This window comes from Merops nubicus, unplaced genomic scaffold, assembly GCF_000691845.1.
Source record: "Merops nubicus isolate BGI_N331 unplaced genomic scaffold, ASM69184v1 scaffold3593, whole genome shotgun sequence".
NCBI classification, from domain to species: domain Eukaryota; kingdom Metazoa; phylum Chordata; class Aves; order Coraciiformes; family Meropidae; genus Merops; species Merops nubicus.
The window spans coordinates 44,544-64,011 of record NW_008596755.1 but is presented as its reverse complement, the minus strand read 5'-3'; the positions used below and the strand labels follow the sequence as shown (position 1 = coordinate 64,011).

Sequence of the window (19,468 nt, the reverse complement as noted above, 5' to 3'; positions counted from 1 at the left end):
CCCTTGAACTTCCACAACCCCCCAGGCTGAGCAGGCTGCAGGTTTTGTGGTTAAACTGCTGACACTTCTACGAGAGGTTTGTTGCTGAAAGAGGGCAAAAATGCAGCAACCATGTGCATTTTTGTTTTGGTTTCTTCTAAGCAGCTCAGATCCCTGCATGGATAACAAGGAACGGTCATTTTTTTTTGAACATTTGTTCACAGTTGCAATAATTACAAGATCTTTGTGTTCACATCCAAGTCCCTCCAGGCTCTGGGCACCCATGCCATGCAAACAGATCTTTGAATTCAGCATTTCAGGTGGCAACGGATGATGGAGCATCTGGACTCGTGGATAATCTGATGCAGAGCTGGGAACTGTCTCGGGAGCATATGGCAGGGAAAATAACAGCAGTGCTTTCCACCTTCTGCGAGTGGTTCACCCACTTGGGAAAAGTGTTTATGATTTTGCTTCATTGAACAAGGCAGACAAGAAGAAATGCATAAAGCAGACACTTCTGCAGGCTCCTGAAAAGGCTGAAACTCGACAGAACACAAACAGTCAGATCAGATGGGCAATTATGCAGCAAGAATATGTTTTTGAGAAAAGTTTTTTTTTGATGGGTTTCTATAACGTTTTGCTGATGGAGCATAAGGAGGGTGGAAGAACTAACAATCTAATTGCTAAACGCCACGTGCAGATGCAGACCAGAGTGGTAGAGACTCTGACAGGTCTCTGGCTGGCTGTTGGCTGAATACCTTGCACTTTAATTCAAACACAAGTACCTCGATGAGCCTTATAATTGCATTATAAAGCTCCACAGTGGTAAACACTTCCTGGTGTGTTCTCTGGAGTTGTTCTTAACATTCTTTTCTTTCCTCCCAGCTCTCAGCCTTCCTTACCACACTAATAAGCATGCAGTAGTAGGTGCTGGCTTTTTCTGGCTGAACCCTCTGTGCTGTACCAGACACAGGACACTCAGTTGCCAGAGAGCAAAGCCTGAAGAAGTGGATGTTTTCTATCAGTCTAAATACTACTGCTTTTCTTTTTTGGAAGATCAGAGCCAGTAGAGAGGGCATGAAAAGGCAGCAGACTATTCCCATGAAAATCTGAGTATACAGATTTTAATGGCTTGAAAATCTGAGAGGTCATTACCTGCTAAACAGCATTATGATATGGTGCAGCCTTTATCTTAAACTCTGACTCTTTTTATTGTCTTAAAGCAATTAGATGAGCACTGTGATTTTTTTTATTTATTTATTTTTAAACTGCTGACAGGAGGATTATCAAACTAATGACACCAACCCACAGAGTTTTTCTGCAAGGAGCTTGTTCAATGCCTGGCTAGGGCCAGCTCTGCATTTGGCATGTTGGTGGATGGCCAGATATGTGAGATGGAGTAGAGAGCTTTCTTTCTGTGCTCCCATGTAGCCATGGGGCTTAGAGAACCCATTGCTGTCACATCTGGATGCTTCATCCTTTCTATGGGTGCTGTGTTTGATATTATTACAGGATGAAAAAGGGTGAGATCCCCACCCCTTCCAAGTGTTAAATTGTAAGTGAACACACTCAAAAACTGGCTGCTGCAGCCAGAACACTTGTTTCATGTAACTCAGCCACGTCCAGTGACAGCCCATGGAAGTCATCCTCTCCATGGTCAAAGACAGGATGGTGCGTCCTGGTGAGCCAAGACACCTGAGATGCTCCATCCCATGACAGGCAATAGCATCTTATTTTATCACAAACCATCTCGAAGCAAAGTTGGCTGGCAGTTTTGGAGGGGTGCCAGCACAGTGTGGAGCAGGTAGTGGACAGCCTGTGGCAGTCACGATTTTCCCTGCTTGCAACAGTGCCTGTGGCTGCTGCAGAGGGGCTCCAATGGACACGTGTGTTTAGTACCAACGTGTGCTGATTTCTCCTGACTCAGCACTGGCTGGAGAGAACCCTGTCGTCATCTGTTTGAGCAGTGCCTGCTACCAGAGGGGGAGAGCTTACATCAGAAAGAATTTCTTCTGTCAGCTTCCTATTGTTAAAAATTTTTGACTCTTTTCCAGGGTTTCAGGCCAGAGTCGGAGGGTAGCTGATGTAGGCAGAATTGGCACAAATGAGAAGTTGTGCCCAAAATATGATCTGTGGTTGCAGGTTGAGCCCTCTGCTGTAGAAATAGATGAAGTTGGAGAGTGAGTAAAATAAGGAGACTCAATTCAGTAGGAAGGGCTGGGCCCTTGCTTGGCCCTTGGATCAGGGGAAAGAGAGACCACCTCTCCTCTTACCAGGTACCCAGTTCCAAGAGGATGTGCTCTACACCACGGGCAGAAGTACAATTGTGAATGACACTTTCTGTCCCTCCAGTCCACTGGGAACCTAAAAACTATGGGTTCCCAGAACCCAAAAACTGGGACAAACAAGATTCCTTCAAAGGGTTGGAAGCCCAGTTTCGTTAGATGGTGGAGCTGGGCATTCATTCATGAAGCTGCCAAATCCCAGCCTGCATCCCTCACAATGTCATTGCAAGCAAGATGCCCTTGCTCAGCCCATGGTCAGTGTGCCCAGCTTTCTGCTCAGCTGTGTTGCTGGTTCTTGGGAGAAGGGTCTGTGTGCCCAGGAACGTCCTCTGGCCTTTAGCCTGTCGGGATGTGGTGTAGTCATTCTTCTTTCTGTCCCAGGGTCTCCTTTTGCCCGTGCCAGTTTGAAGAGTGGGAAGAACGAGAGCTCATCCTACTTCAGGAGGAAAGAGAAGATGTTCCGGTTCTTCATTCGGCGCATGGTGAAAGCTCAGAGCTTCTACTGGGTTGTCCTCTGCGTGGTGGCCCTCAACACGCTCTGTGTCGCCATGGTGCACTATGACCAGCCAGAGAAGCTCACCACTGCTCTCTGTGAGTACTGGGGACTCCTCCTTCCTCTAACAAGGGCTTGCATTTTTGGCTGCTCTGAGCACTACTGTCACAACCTCATGAGGTCTGGGTTTTGGCTCCCTATGGGGTCAGAACTGCGTTAATGAGTGACTCCAGAAACTCAAGAGTAATCCAGTTGTACAATTCAGAAGAAGTCCACCAGAACATACTGTTTTGAGATGGGAATGTTATCCTAAATGTTCTCTGAACCTTCAGATTCAACCCCATCTGAATCCTGTAACACAGCAAGGGCATTTGTTCTGTAGCAGGACTTAGGAAGGGAGAGGGAATGACTCTGTGCTTGATTAAAGGCAGATTTCTGTCTTATCAACATCTGCCCAGAGAATTCATCCTGCTTTGCAACTGATCTGCACCCACAGGTGGTTTCTGTTGTGGATGTACTTAAAGGCCTGCCTGCTCTGGTGTCCCTGGGATCACGGGTTTGAGTTGAAAGAGACCTTTAAAGGTCTTCTAGTTGAACCTCCCTGCAGGGAGCACGGACATCTGCAACTAGAGCAGGTTACCCAGAGCCCCATCCAACCTCACCTGGAATGGTTCCAGGGATAGGGCATTGACCACCCCTCTGGGCAACCTGGGCCAGGCTCTCACCACCCTCAGCATCAAAAAATTTGTCTCTAGAAGGCAGAGTGGCCACTTCTGACTCTGTAAAACAGCCAGGAACAAATTTTTCATTCAGCTCTTGATATTCAGATGTAGCTGGTTCAAAATGTGTTAAGTAAAATTTCTGAAGCAAGTGGACAGAAGACTGGGAAAAAACCCCAACAAATATTTCAAAAACTCTAACAATGTTGGTTTAGATCATTAAAGATACTTATCTATCTGATTTTTCTTGATTTCTAGATAAATTAGGTACTTCAATATTTCTAGCTCTAGATCCTTAGGTCTTACCTTATTGCAGGGAAGCAAACTTTTGAAGTTCTAGGTTTTTTCTTTTTGACCTCAAAGGTCAAGAATATTAGCTGCTCTGGCTTCAAATAAAACCCTCTTAATGTTTTCTGAAATATTTAATACTACCAGGTAACTAGAGCTATAATAAGAGATGCATAAGAAAGACGTTAATTACTTTCATCTCTGGGTTTGGTTTGGTGGGTTCCCCCCTCCAAGATTTAGACTGAAAAGAGAGACCCAGAGAAGTCAGTCTTGCTTATTAATTTCCAGAATTTAAAAGAGGAAATAATAAGATAGGTTAGCAGAGTAATTAGAAGTTTGAAGCTTAGGATTTCCTCTTGAACTGGGGCTAAATGTCTTTTAAAAAAATATTAAAAAAAAAAAAAAAATCAGCCAGCCCTCTTAAAGTCTTTCAACTCAAAAAAGCAGCTCTGATTTACAAACTGACTTTTGGGAACACCTTATGCTGTAACTTTTCCAAGAGAACATAAAGGATTCCATGAGACAGCAATGTCTGCCTAATGTTCACATGAGAGCTGGAAGGGATGTCTCAGCTGATTAGAATTAAAGGTACATCTCCAGGAGGAAAATGGATCCGGGACAGAGGCCACAGTTTAGGCTTCCAACCTACCTCAGCTGAAGATGAAAAATAGGGAAGGTTGAAATTGTGTTGTGCCTGGGACAGGGGTTGGAGTGGATCCTTCTTCCAGCTCTGCACGTGTCCATAACACCCAGTACTGTGAGGTACTTCTAGAAACACTTGGGTACCATACTTTAATTTCTTGGTGCTAGGGTACCACCTAGTTAAGAAGAAGTGATCCCTATGACTAATTTTTAATGGAGAAATCAGAAAAACACCAAAAAAACATGTCTTCTGGTGAGTTGAATCCTTAGCATTCTCCCAGCCATAGGTCCTTTCCTTTGGCTCATCTGTCCTTTGTATGTCTTTGCATCATTGTGCTGCCATTTCTTCTAAGACTTGAGTGTCCTTTGTCGATAAGGAAACGCCTGGACGTGTGTTTCACAAATGCTCTTGTCTACAGATAAACCCTGCTAAAAACAGCACGGTAACTGTTGAGGAACAACATAGAGGTGGGTCACAGACAAACCCAGAATATTTGAGGAATCATGGATTTTGTAGATGTCCTTGTATAGGTATAAGCATTGGGTCTTTAAATGGAGTGGTAGAACATTAGCCCCCCTGATACAAAGAAGAAAATCCAGAGATGTATAATGAATGGTCATCATGGAAATTCTAAGATATTCTACATATTTTTCTCTTGTTGGTGGTGATTTATTTATTGTTTATTTTATTATTATTATTTTCAAAGATAGTTTTCTCCAAGAGAAGCAGCAGAGATGTCATGAGTTCTTTCTGGGAAGGATTGTTTCTAGTCTGTCATATGGCAGTGTGTAATGGAAACTCTGGGAAGTAACCTTTTTTAATATAATTTTAGAACAAAGAACTTCTGAGAATTGTCCACTGAAAAGGGTTACCAGTTCAACCTCTTAAGTTACAGGAGTCCTGTACTTCCAACCCTCTCAGCCTTTCAGGATGATGAGCTATAGAAACCACGTTTGTGAACAAGCCCAACTATGGTTCATCCCTCCAGAAGTGCTCCTTGAAAGCCTTGGTCTGCCCAAGATTTGTGCATAAATCCATTAGATATAGGCAGAACAAGATAACACAAAACCAAGGGATTTTTAACAGCTCCTGGGAATACTTGGCAAAATCCTTTAACTGTAAGAGTGATGGAGTTTAAAATGGCTTTAGTTAATCCCTGCTAAGTGAACCTCGCTACAGAGGAGCAGGGCTTGGCTAGTCTGATGCAGAACAAAGGGAGAAGCAGCCAATTCTAATGATGCTTTTCCATGGGAGGTGCTTAGAAATGAACTGATGAGGAATTTTGTGAACTGTAGCAGTGGGAGAGGAGTGTGGTGAAGTCTGGGAGGATCTGCTAAACCCTGAAAATCTAGCCAGGCACCTCTAATTCAATTATACCTACCCCTCTGGGGAAAAGTTTAATTACATTACAAATTAATTTTACTTAAAGAACAGTTGATAAAAGCCTCCGGGTCTGCATTGATTTATTTTTCCCTTGGTCTTCTTATTTTAACTTTCTCTGTTCTTGAATTGTTCTGATTAGCTTTCTCTGCTTGATATTCCATATTGCTACAACTGCTTTGGAAAGGAACTGTAGGAGCTTTAAAAGGGGCTTGGGATTTCTTTAGTTTTATTGAAAGTGTTGATGAGAAATTCATGGAATTCTTGGGGTATGATGAATAACAGGACACACTTTCTGCCCCTGTAATTACCCCCAAATTAAATCAGAGATTTTCCTTCTCTGTGTGGAAAGGAGTGTAGTGCTAAATTGCAATAGGAGTTTTCTCATACTGCCCACTGAAGCATGGACATGTGCTCACTGAAGCATGGACCTGGGGTTAAATAAGTAACAATTCTTTATAAAAGTATATATTTCATTCAGCCACCCATGATTATAATCTGTTTGTGCTAGTTTCCACCATTGCCTGTGTTCCCAGAAGGAAGAGACTTCTGCCAGAAGATGACCCTGTAATCTAGCCTAGAAAGCATCCCTGAGATCTAGTAGCAGTAAAGATCTCAGCACCATCGACCGAGGGCAAACATCCAATAAAATCAATAATCTGGGCACGGAGTGCAGATGAAGATGTTGAGGGGGTTTCAGTCAGGACTGTGTCCTTTTAAAGCTCATGCTGTAGACTGAGCAGAAGTTGGAAGCCTGGTGGTAGTCTCCTCTTCCTCTGGCTAAAGCTGGAGACAAATGCTAGAACCAGAGCTCTCTGGTTTCTTCAGGGTGGGCTTTAGAGACCATGGTGAGAAGGTTTTAGGACTGAATCAATAAGATTTACTTGGGAGACCTCTCATCAAGTTTCCCTTCCCCTGTGGCTGCCCTTCACGAGCAGCTCTCTCTCTGTTTCTCCAGCTGCTGCTACAGTGATCCTTAACTTGCTTCTAAATCTATATCCATCTAAAACCAAGATCCAGATTGTCTCCTTCCTGATATCCATCTAAAACCAAGATCCAGATTGTCTCCTTCCTGATGAAGACAATATTTGAAAACAGTATTTTAGCCATTATGGCCTGAGAATGCCTCCCCTGGGTGCCATGCAATGCTGAACCATGTCTTTGGTGCAATTCACCCTTTTTTGATGATGTTGTGTTTGCCTTTGAAGTAGACAGGCAGCTCCCTTCAGATAGAATTATGCAGCATTGAGGAAAAGGCTTTCTGAAGTGAGCATGTTTAGTTATGTCTGCTGAACATTTCACATCTGCTTTGCCAGAGGAGGAAGCTGTACTTCAATGAGGTTTCTCCTCCTGGTTGGTTTAATGCATGAGGGCAATGAGGAGAGGAAACTGAAGTGTCAGACTCAGGACCTTGAACCAGGAGATGGAGCAGAAATGGAATTAATCCCTGGGTGATTGACAAAAAAGAGCCACTAACTATCTAATTCAAACGTATGGGGCAAAAAGATGCTCTCGTGGCCTCTGCCAATAGCACAGATTTGAAATTAGAGTATTTGTATCAAACTTCTTTCTTTAAATCACATTAGAAAATGCTTCTGCTTAAGGCAGATTAAATTACATGTGAGGTCTGAATACCAGGAGGTCCAAACAATGAAATTACATTTTCAATTATCCAGGCAGAGCCATGTCAGAAGAAATTGTGTTTCTGATCCGTCCCCCGGAGAAGCTGATTCATGCCAAGTCAGTTCCTTCTGCCCAAGGAGTTCACTATGTCCATATTTTCCTTGCCTCCACCCCTTGTCCTCACAGTGCTATGATTTGTAGCATCTGGTACCTGCTGAAATATAGCTGGTGCTGCCTGGTTTGAGCTCTCATCTGGATGAAAGTTATCAGCTGTGAAAAGACAAGTTAGGTGGTTCTTTCAAGAGCAGCAGAAAGAAGTTGTTTCTTGGATGTTCTGAGTTTCTAACATTTCCTGTTGTTTTGTGGTTTTTTTTAAATCAAATATTTCTTGATTCTGTTTTAGTTAGGCCTTTTGCTTTTTTTCCCCCTCCTGTGATATTCCATATTTGCATGTGTGTTTGCAGGAGGTGCCAGTCCAATGATGAAGCATTGCACACAATTGTTGATACTTGGTTCTTGTTCCTCCTGCTGCTGGATGGGTGACTGAGCATTAATCCTGGTTTCTTTCCTCCTTTTTCTTCTTCTGCAACAACGGTAGTTGTCTTGGCAAAGTGTGCTGAGATCTGTGGTGAAAATTACAGTAGAAAACCCCTACCTGGTATTTTTGTAATTCTGTGAAAGAACAGTGGGCGTATTTGAAATGTAGCTCTCGAAGGTGAGTCTGGTGGATGGATAAGAGGATAAGAATCTCCCTGGCAGTATGACGCTGAAGCAAGTGGAGGCTGTGCAATGCCTTCTGTGGGTCTGCTCTACAACCCCTCCCTCCAATTTCAATTTTCATCTGCTAACCAAGCAAACCCACCAGTTTCAAAGCATTGGCTTCATATCAAACCTTGTGATAGGGAGACCACACTGAAGTCATTCCAATAAGCTTGCTGAGCTCTGCCGAGCTGAAACTGAAGATGGGAGTGATAACTTCCCAGCAAGGGAGAGACTCCTGGCAGCACAAATGCTGGTCCAAGCTTTCTCTCTGGGCTAATGGCTTAAAGGGGTGACAGCAGCAGCACAAATTCTTCCACGCCCAGAGGTGCTTTATTGGGTGAGTTTTTCTTTCTTTGTCATCTTACTGGGGGAGTTTCTTGCCATTTCCAAAGTCCATAGGGTGCAGAATGGAAGTTCAGGGTCTGGTGTGGAAGCTAGTATGAGCATCTGATTTACAGGGCCAGCTATTAATAATCAAAGATTTTAACAATCTTACTACTTCACAGCTGCAATCTTTTTAATAATAATTTTATATTATTGGATTTGTCAGCCATCTCATTTTTATGCCTGATATTGGTTCACCCAGATCCTTTCTTGCACCTTCTGTGCTCGTATAGGCAGATGGGTTGCCAGGGTAACTGTGGATAACTCCCTACTCTGGGATCCCTTGTGCTGGAAACAACTGTTTGCTCACTGAGCTGTTGTGCCTGATGTCAGAAAGGAGAGAAAGGTTGTAGCATGGTGCAGGTATGAATATGCTTCTCCTAGCAAGTTCCAGGCTCAGAGGGAGATGGGGATGTGCTGCTCCACCATGTGACCATGCCTTCTTCTGGGCACTGAGATCCAGTGGATGGTTCTACTTCTTTGTCAGAAAAGAAGTCCATAGACCCCACACTTTGTCCTCTTATTCCTCAGATGTGAACATCTTGTCCTTGATAATCTCCTTTAATGATATTGCTCCTATTTCCTACTAGGAAAATGTCCTGTTTTCAAGGAGAGTATTTTACATGGTATAATTAATACCCGCCTGGTATTTCCTCCCCTCCTGCAGATGTTGGCAGAAATGTCCTTGTAGGCTCCTCACTGAAGTGTTAATAAAACCTTTCCCATCTAGTTAATGCTTCCTGGATTTCAGTTAACGTTATGTGCTTGATATTTCATAGCTGCCTTTCATTTAAAGTTTAAACCCTCTTTTTATTTTTTGATAATTGAAGCAGCCTTTTCCAAGCCATTTCCAAAGACAAGCAGCAATGTGAGATGGACTCTGGCCAGCCACACTCACTCACCACGGGTGAGCAAGGCAGTGAATGGACTGAAAGTTGTGCAGCTTGGAAGGACCCTTGTTCCCTCCTCTATCCCCCCTATGGCAGCTCTGTGGTAGCAGAAGCCACATACTGCAGGAGATGTACACCTGGGATTCAGGATCATCTAACTGGAATTTTCCTTCTCTCAGCTTGTGTTTGTTGCCCCTCGTTTGTGTGTATTTTTGAGAAAAGTTTGGCACCATCTTGTCTTTACTATTCCTGGTATCATAAGACTGAAATTGCAGAAGACAACTTCCCTGTAGTGTCTGTGCTGCTACAGCATCCAAGAGCCTTCTGTATTATGCTAAGCAATGTGATTAATCTCCACCCTTTGAAGTTTGATTATTTTCCTCATCTTTTCTCTAGGGGGAGAGGTTTGCCTTATGCTGTCTGGTTTGTTTTGGTAGTGTAGATGTTTTTTGCCCTTTTTGTGTTTGTTTTGTCGCTGTTGCTTATTGGCCTCCAGATCTAAACTTGCTGTGACTTAAAATGCCAAAGGCAGTACTTTCTGTAGCTCCAAGTCCTCAAAACTTGATTTGGAAATCAAAGTCTCCAGCTATGTTCCTTCTGCCCTTTGTTTCATCATAGGTGATAAATTTCCCCATCAAAAGCTTCACAGCCTATTTGCCTGTGATATATGAAGCGTAAGGAAACAGAACTCACTCTCCCATAATTGTATGGTTATACAGGCATAATAAAAATAAATGTGTCTATGTGCTAAGAGTAGACACAACACCTCTGAATGTGAGTTCTTCTCATTTCTGTTGGGTAGGAAGGTATTTTTATCCTGAGAGGAGGTTACAAAAGCTTACACCTCGTTCCTAAAAGTGCCCATCTCACGTAGGCACACAAGTCCCAAACCTACCTTTGTAAAACATGATCTGTGCAATTAAATTAGACCTTTAAAAATATTAGATCTAGAGTTTTCTTTTGAAATTTCTTTACAAAGAGGATGTGAATATTATTTAATGCTCACACCCACCTTCCCCAGTACACATGAAACACTGCCTTCACAGCTCTTGAAGGTTGAATACAGTTCATGTGCATATAGAAGTCATTATGTGGAACTGTCCTCGGGGTGTTGTTTGCCATCACAAAGGGATTTTCTGCTGGCAGAAGGCAGCCTGTGTTGTGAAAAATTACCATTGTTCCCCACACGAAGAGATCTGCCTACCAAGGTCTTGTGGACTAATTGAATCTCTCTTCCCGTTTCCAGACTTCGCAGAGTTTGTTTTCCTGGGTCTGTTCCTCACTGAGATGTCTTTGAAGATGTATGGGCTGGGGCCAAGAAATTACTTCCATTCTTCATTCAACTGCTTTGACTTCGGGGTGAGTAGGGTTCAGCTGAATTATTCACTGGGGTTGGATGTTAAAGGGTGAAGAGGGGAATCCATGGGAAATGGTGCTGTAACTGTGTCTTTTGAGGGGAGTCATTGGATGCATTAGCTGCAGTGGCACACGTTAAGCTTCCCACAGTTATCATCTTTTTTAAAGAGCTGTGACAGCTGGGGATTTAATTTCCTCAGCAAGCTACAGGGTGTTCACAGCATCAGCACGGGTAATGCTCTTAGTACTGAGAGATCCTCTCTGCCATTTAAATGAGGTGATTGAAAGACAGAAAAAAAACCCACACATCTTGTTGCTCATCTCTCCTACCATCCATTTAATGGCCTTTACCTCAAGATACACAGGCAGTGCTTTTCAGAAGTGGGTGCCCAGGAGCAGAACTCTAAACAGGATCAGGGGATAACTCTCATCCTTTCATTGCAGAAGTCCAGGCTCTCCCCTTTGTGCTCAAACTACAGCTTTGACACATGAATAGTGGAATAGTGGGGCCAGTTTGGGCTCCTCTAAAAAAGAGCATTGCATGCAAATGTTAATTTATTCATTAAAAGCTGTTAGGCTGTAATCTGTCCTCAAAGAGCTTAACTCACCTTTCTTTACCTTTAGTGTGGCTGAGCACTGCATCTTAATGGGTCTGTAGGACATGACACAAACCAGATAAGAGCTCATAATACAGCTACAGTCCAGAGGAAAACAGTTCAGGTCATTGGGTGCATCATCCAGCCCTTCTCTCCAAGATTTAGTCTGTTGTTTCTAGCCTTGATCTGCCAAAGTTCTGGGAGTGATTTTTCTCCCCCATGGAGCAAAATTCCCTGCCTTGCAAGGGAGGAGGAAGTATTCTGACCTTCAGGAAGTGACCACTCCTAAATCCAAGACTACAGGTAGAGCCAACTTCTTTTTTTGGCAGTGTCAGCCGGACAGCTTAGAGCTAAATAATCTTTGAGATTAAACCACCCATCCCAAGAATCAACAGAGTCCAACAGACTGATGTGTTGTTGCATCAGGCTGCACCAAGAGTGAGGTTTTTCCCTCTGGGGTGTCCATGGAGCTGGTGGCTCCATGAGCATTGAAATGCCTCGTGCTGCTCTTCCTGGCTGCATAGCCCAAAGGATAAGGCACAGACTGTCATGAGAGGAAATCAGAGCTCAAATAACACAGATAATGTGAGATAGCTGCATGTCTGCACATTCAGAGTTGGCATCTAATCTGGCAGGTGGAGAAGCTCCCCTCAGCTGAAGGCAGCCAAGCCATTGCAAGGTGTCCTGGCAAGACATCCTACAAAGGACCTGCAAAGAAGAGTGTGCCCACAGGATACAAGGAGGGGATCCAGCTTTTATCAAGTTCAGTGCATGCTTAAGATCCTGTCAGCTGAGTGAAAGACTTCTGGTGGCCCAGCATTATTGTCTAATTAGTCATTGCCTTGTTTATGTAGTCTAGTGACACACTTAGTTGATGTCCTTCACTGATGGATTAGGTAGGCTTGAGCTGCAGACACCTTGCCCCCATGGTGGTTGACACTTTCCCTGGATCCTCATATCCATGATGCTTTTTCCACAACAAGAAGAGCTTGTACTTGATAGCCAGGGATGGGTGATTTAGGAGCTTGGACTAAGCACCAGGTCTCTCTGCTTTGTGTCCTGCTCTGGTGAGTGCAGCACTAGCAATAAGCTTTGCTGGATGTTTCCCAGGAGATAAAGCTGTTGAACTGTTTCTAATTCTTCCTTCCTAGAGAATCCATAGGGATCCTACTTCTGTCTATGTTTCTTCCTCCTCACCCATCTTCTAGCCCCCAGAATTAATTTGGCTACTTCACCCCCACTGGAACATCACACAGATCTGCAGTCAGTTTAGTCTGACAAACCATCAAGAGGAAACTGTTCAAATGCAAAACATGAAACAACAAATCAGAGCAACATCAGTCTGGGGAGAAACAGTCTAGTAGGGTCTCATGTGAAACAAGCTCCCAGGAGGCCATGTGAAGATGCCAGGAAAATTAATTATCAGTGTGATAAGTGAAGGGTCTAAGGAAAGGTTTTTGCTGATTCACGAGGGATTCCCAAGAGTGAAGGACTGTATGAGAGGTTTTAGTTCCTTCTTTTTCTGATGGGAGAAATTGGGTGAAAAAATGTTGTGTGTTTCCTTTTCCCAACACTTTTTCTGGAAGCTCAGGGTACACCATTTCTTGCTGAGCACATTCAGGGTGTGCCTGATGGAGGTTTTGCAGCTCTTAGCAGCTGTTACCTTAATCACTCTCCTAAAGACTCTCAGTTGCAAGAACTTTCTGGTAATCTTGCCCAGAGCTCATGTTTTACTGTTCTGTAGTGCTGCGGGTGGAGACTTTCAGGGCTTCTAATGAGAAGGGGAGACTGGGGCAGTGTCCTCCTGCATCTCTGCAGGTCCTTCAGAAAAGGTTACTTTAAGGTAGATTACTTGTAGGGGACGAAAGCAACAGGTTCTTATCTGTTTTCCTAAGTGTCAGTCCTACCTTTAGGCATTGCCCTTTTTCAGATTGGACTGCAGAAAGTTGGAACAAGTTTTTTTAGTGGTTTTGGCTCATTCATGATTTTCCTGAAGCCTTCATAAGAAAACCATCACAGCCCAAGCTCTGATTCTTGCTCTGTCCTCAGCCTCTCTGGAAGCACTGCAAAGAACTAAACAGATGTTTTGCCTTATGTAAAATGGGCTCTTCTTGCAGGTCATTGTGGGAAGTATATTTGAAGTTATTTGGGCTGCAGTGAAACCAGGGACCTCGTTTGGCATCAGCGTATTGAGAGCGCTCCGACTGCTGCGGATTTTCAAAGTCACTAAGTAAGTCCAGCTCCTTTTCTGCTCACGTGAGAGTTTTAGCACCCTATGAAATCTGTACCACTGGCCTCACAAAAAGGAGTAGTGTTTTCCACAACTGTGTAAAAAAAACCCCAAAAATTAATAAATTAAACCACCAAAAAACACTCCCCAAAAACTCCTGTGCAAGCTGGCACAAAGATCCTGTCTGTTCTGATAACTTATGTCTGCATTGGCCCTAATGAGGGGCAAGCGCAGACAAAAACTGCAGATGTAGGATTGCCTTTTGGCTGGGCAATTGCAGTTTCTGGCCATTGCAAGTTGAGGAACTTCCTGAGCCTGTATTTGCATCCACAAGGACTTTTACCAGCCCTCTCCCCAGCCCCGTGTACAGGATTGTCCACCCTTGGGCTGAGGGCTTCACAGTGTAGTGATGAGCTGCAGAAGAACATCCTATCTTTGTTTTTAGGCTTGCTTAAAAAAAACTCTTGTGATGTGATCCTTTATTCCTTGTACTAGGAGAAAAAAAGTTAATTTTCAAAGCCACATCAACTCCCCACTGTCCTTACCTGCTAGAGATCTGGTGACAGCTCCTTGAGTATTTAGGAATTGTACAACTGGACAAGGTAATTGCCAGACACTGAATCCTGGTGCCCAAACCACTGTGTTGACACAAAGATGAAGTGTGCTGCTGTGCCTGGTTTGGGTGTGTCTGAGGTTTTCAGTCGTGACCTGGGAAGCTGAATTTTCCCTGGAGTTGGGTTGTCACAGCTTTTCAGTTGTTTTCATGGCTCTGCACGGTGTTAATGTGTGCTGGCATTAGCAAACAGCTACTGTGCATTTTGTAAATCCATCTAGAGCAGTTTCTGCAGGATTTCAGAGTTGTGGTGTGGAAATTCATGACATATTTAGGTGCTCCTGCTGTTGTTTTCCACTCTTTTAACACCGTTTTATACCATTAGCTCTGCAGATCTCCCCTCTTCCCATCACCCTTACTTGTTCTTGACATGAAGTAACAAAAGGAGGAATATCACTTCCCTCCAAAAAAACCCCAACCAGCCCAAATAGATAAAGCACCTTTGAGCAAAACAGGCGTTTGAATTGATCAGGTGCTTTCACAGCTATCCAGGCACAGAGGTTTTGGTAGCTCTGGAGGGTTTGCTGATTTGTATCTATTAATCATTGTGCAGATATGATGCTGTGTTTGTTCTACCGTGGGACAAAGGGGTTGAAAACATTAAGTTCTGTAAATGTCCAGCAAAACAGGTGGGTGACTGCCCCAGGAATGTCACTCTAGTCCACCTTTGCACTTATTTATGGCAAACTCCAGGTTTTGCAGCAAATTCATAGCAATTCATTGTCAGCAGTTGATTCTATCCAGAGCTACTGAGGTTTAGTGTACCTGACTGTGGGTTCTAACAATTTTTTCTCTGAAGCTCCTTGCCTTGGGTCTTTTTGCCTCTCTGTTTAACAGAAACCAGTTGCAGTTCTCCTGCTTTGAATAATTGATGGTATTACACCTTTTGATTCCTAAGTCCCAAATCAGAGGGACTGCAGAGAGCAGAGCAAGGCAATAGCTAAAAAGTTAAATTGCAGCCTGCCTGAAAGATAATGGCAGGATGCCCTAGGAGGGGTTGATGCCTAAGAGGGGTTAAAATTCAGCAGGGAGGACCAGGAGAGAACAGCTTCACACATTGCCTCTTTGTCATGACAGAACTGAATGGGGACTGGCAGCTGTAGAAATGCAACTCCTCATTAAATCCTGGAGCTCTGTGGTCAGGCAGGGTTTGGTGCTGAGCTGTTCCAGGACAAGGCAATGCCTCCATATGCATTTTGTGTCCAGTTGTGTTAACTGCAAGGGGTGAAACCCTTACTTGTGGCAGATTTTGGCTGGAGCCCTTGTGCCAAGCAGGAAAGAGCTGTGTGGTCAGCAAAACCTTCCTCCTTCTCCAAGGAAAGCTGCTCAGTCCATTTTCCTTAGGGGCTGACCCTGAGTAGGTTTGGTTGTGACTTCTTCAACTGAAGATGTTCTCCTGAGAGACCAAAGTTTTTCTTGAAAGCTCTGTCACTGTACTATGGACATAACCCTTCTTGGAATGGGTGCAATGGGAGTGCAAGGTCCCATTTCTCCTGGGAGGGATGTGCCTGTATCAACCTCAGCACAAAGACATGTGGGCTGTTTCTGTACTCCCAGCTACACCTGGGGGAAGGATGATGAAGAAAATGAAGACAAAGAAAAGAGAAAGGATGGTGTTTCTGCTCTTCTGATGCAAGCTCTGAGCTTCTCTCCCCATCAGCAGATCAGACAAATCCACAGGCTTCTGCTGGACACCCACAGCTGCATTGCAGGAAGGAGCTCAGTGCCTGGGTCTCTCCCCAAAACTGCAGGGCAGGATGGCAGAGGATCCTGCTGGGGAGAGCAGCCTCTGGATGGGACCTCCCAGGGCTGGGCAGTAGAAATGAGAGAAGCCATTGGAGAAGAAGAGAAAATCATGGTCTCAGACCCAAAACTTTCAAGGGAGGACACGTGAAATAGCTCTAAATCACTCGTTTCTTACAGCCTGCTCCAGCCCTGCTGTTCCACTTGCCTGGCTGTCCAAAAGGAGATTGCCAAAGAGCTCTGCTGCTTAAAAGCTCTTTCTGTATTTTCTGATTCATTAGTTTTCCTAATATGAGTGCTCCCTGCCTAGTCTCAGCAGGGTAATAAAGCCAGGGAGGAGAGCTGTTTCTGAGCACCCTCCCCTGCTCGCTGTCACCCCGAGTGCCTGCCTGCGAGCGTGCCAGGACCCGTCCCAGCCAACAGGGGACATGAAACCAAACCAGCTTCAGGATCTGGCCACATCTGACTTGGATGTGTCAGGATTCAGGCTGAGCTATTTCCTCTTGCCACGTTGGAGTTAACATCCCAGGTTTGTTCTCATCCTCTGAGGCAGTTGCTGGGTCCTGGATGCTGAAATTGTGGCTGATTCGCCTCACCCTGAAGCATCGCTGCGTGTGAATGTGTGTTAAACATCACAGGAGTCTTAAAACATGTGGGAGTTTCAGTCCACTTGTGGATACTGGTGCTTGGTAGGTTGGGAGGACATATTGCAGAGATGTCCTGATGGAAATGTGCTGTTTATTCCTGAACCTGAGGAGAAACTTCTTTCTTGTGAAGGTGCCAAAGCCCTGGAGCAGGCTGCCCAGAGAGGTTGTGGAGACTCTTTCTCTAGAGAGGTTCCAAACCCACCTAGACACAATTGTGGGTGACCCTATGGGAGAAGGAGGACTGGACAAGATGAACCCCAGAGGTCCCTTCCAACCCCACCATTCTGGGATTCTGTGATTTGTCTTGCAGAGGGAGGAGTTCACTGTCCCCACACTCAGTCTCACCTTGATGGTATCAATATATCCCTGTTGTTGACACCCCTGCTAACTGCCATGCTGGATGAGAAGATGCAGAAAGGTCTAAATCTGTATTGGGAAAGGGGTTATTGAGGAAATAAACCAAACACTTCCACTGCAGCTGACTGCTCTCCGTGGGGGCACATGCACCGAGGTGACCACCTCTGCCCTTGTGATGCTACAAGAGATTTTGCCCCTCAGTGAACCGTGTTTTCCAGTCACAGAGGAGACTTTAAAGATGCTGAGATTTCTTGCCATTCTTTTCCTTTTTATAATAAGGGGACAGACCATATTAGTTTCTCACCAAGGACTCTTTTCCCACTCATGCTACCTCTTGGCTGCTCTGATCTCCATCGCAGGTACTGGAATTCCCTGAGGAATCTGGTGGTCTCCTTGCTGAACTCCATGAAGTCCATCATCAGTTTGCTCTTCCTGCTGTTCCTGTTCATTGTGGTGTTTGCTTTGCTGGGGATGCAGCTCTTTGGAGGACAGTAAGTCTAATTAATCATCTCTCTGGGGCAATCTGAAAGCAATCACCTAGAGTATATAAGGGAGAGAGGGGCTGTGGGGCTGGGAGGATTCACATTGTGGGTGTAGATGTCAGTATTTTTGGGCTGCTGAGAAATGGCTCCTGGTGTATAGGAAAATAATTCCTGTTCTCATGTTCTACCTGGAGCTGCTTTTTTTCTAGTTACCCTAATTCAAATCTTCTATGTCATTCTGTGGTCACCATGTCCACCCAGACCTCTGGAACAGGACTGGGGGAGGCAGCACTTTTTCTGCTGTTAGGGGAAAGGCAAATTCTTTCCCCAGTAGATAGGGTCACAGCATCCTTATTAACTTCCAGTATTTTTCTGCTGGAGAATTTCTTGTTGAATCTGTTATTTTGGATTAGAAGTGCCAGTTGTGATGAATTTTGCAGCAAGAAAAATCACAATATTACCGTTTAAACTCGAGCAAATTTTTGCAATGAAATAACATGAGGGTTGGTGTGGTTTTTTTTTTTTTTATTTTAGTCAATCACTTTTAGCTTTAAAATATTAAAATGAAATGATCTACTAAAAGGGCAATGTCAATTTTGACGTTTACACTTGAGGACAAAGACTTCTTGGAATGGTTTGTTCTGCAAAATCATTTGAGGTTTTGATTGCTCATTTTAATTGTGAGTGTAAATTGGATTTCAAAGCATCAGAATTTTCTCCAGGAATAAAATTGAGTTTCTGCTAATAGTTCTGTTAAGCATCTTCTCAGAGACGCCGTGTTCCCCTCTGCAGTTGCCTGGGGGGTTATTGCCAGGTGGAACAAACGTTGCTCTCTGATTTGGTTTACAGGGTATTGTGAGACTATGTGAGAGCTCCTTGTCCCTTCCTGCTCTTGTTTTTATTTCTTGCTTCTCTGTAGATTCAATTTCCAAGATGAAACACCAACCACGAATTTTGATACCTTCCCTGCTGCCATCCTGACAGTATTCCAGGTAAAGCCATGCCTCATTCCTGGGGGAGCATTACAAAATCACTTCCTCAGCATCTCTTCCTGCTTAGGGGGGGCAAAGAGATCCCCAAAAATCTGTGGAATTCAGGCAAGGGGAAGTATTTCCTTCTCATCTATTTTTTACACGCTGACCAATCAATACATCATTAAAAATCAGTGCTGTTAAATGAAGGAAAACTAGAACAAAAGATTTATTTTTTTGCTAGGAAAAAAAATAATTAAAAAAATTAAAAAATAGACATTTCTGTGTTGAGCTTAAAGTCTGCACATGCCCAGGCTCTCCTTTTCTGAGGCCCCTGCCTGGGTTTTCACGCTGCAATGGCAGCACTTGCATGTGCCCTGTTGCATGAAATCCTGGACAGCGAGTGAGTGGTTGACCTGTTTCACTTTCTCCTGTGTTTGCCATAAATTAATGAGGAGAGAGGCCTGAGCTAGCCCCAGGCAGTGAGGAAATAATGTGGCATTTTGCACGGTAATAGCTCAAGATAAGTTAATGCTGGGTAAGACTCAATGGGGGAGCACAGAGAGAGGCATCAGCCTTGGGCAAGTTCATGCGACGGCAGGAAGAAGTCATGGTCCTGGTAGATGTAATGCTCAGATTTAAAAGCCTAATTTTGTAGCAGGTCTCTGCAGATCTTTTCAAAACCAATGATTTCAGATGTTTCAGTGGAGAGCTGGGAATGCTGCACCTTGCTCCACATGCAGGTAATGCTTACAGGCCCATGGAAGACCTCCCATCATTTATAGCATGGTCCTACACCAGTTGTCCACGTGGGCTCGAGCTGAGACTTGACCCTAGACACAAACTTTCCTAGATCTCACAAGACTTGGCTTGTGTATTTCAGTGTCATGTCCCCACAAGCAGGGTGTGTGGGAAGGATTAATGACAAATTTTTGGATCAAACTAGAAAAAGGGTATAAAAATAATGTATCCTGTGACCTCTGCATAAGCAGCTTCCCATGGGTACTGCTCCTCTCCAGATGTGAAG

At 44.1% G+C, this 19,468-nt stretch overlaps 1 protein-coding gene across 1 annotated transcript in view; it reads left to right on the top strand.

Moving 5' to 3' along the window:
* LOC103769277 (voltage-dependent N-type calcium channel subunit alpha-1B-like) overlaps positions 1 to 19,468 on the top strand; it is a gene marked incomplete at both ends in the record, with an annotated part of 90,129 nt that overhangs the window by 26,238 nt on the left and 44,423 nt on the right. Inside the window, 5 exons of the mRNA XM_008936459.1 lie at positions 2,646 to 2,855; positions 10,693 to 10,805; positions 13,516 to 13,628; positions 17,348 to 17,479; positions 18,390 to 18,462. Coding sequence (XP_008934707.1) covers positions 2,646 to 2,855; positions 10,693 to 10,805; positions 13,516 to 13,628; positions 17,348 to 17,479; positions 18,390 to 18,462 — 641 coding nt within the window. The remainder of the gene's footprint in view (positions 1 to 2,645; positions 2,856 to 10,692; positions 10,806 to 13,515; positions 13,629 to 17,347; positions 17,480 to 18,389; positions 18,463 to 19,468) is intronic.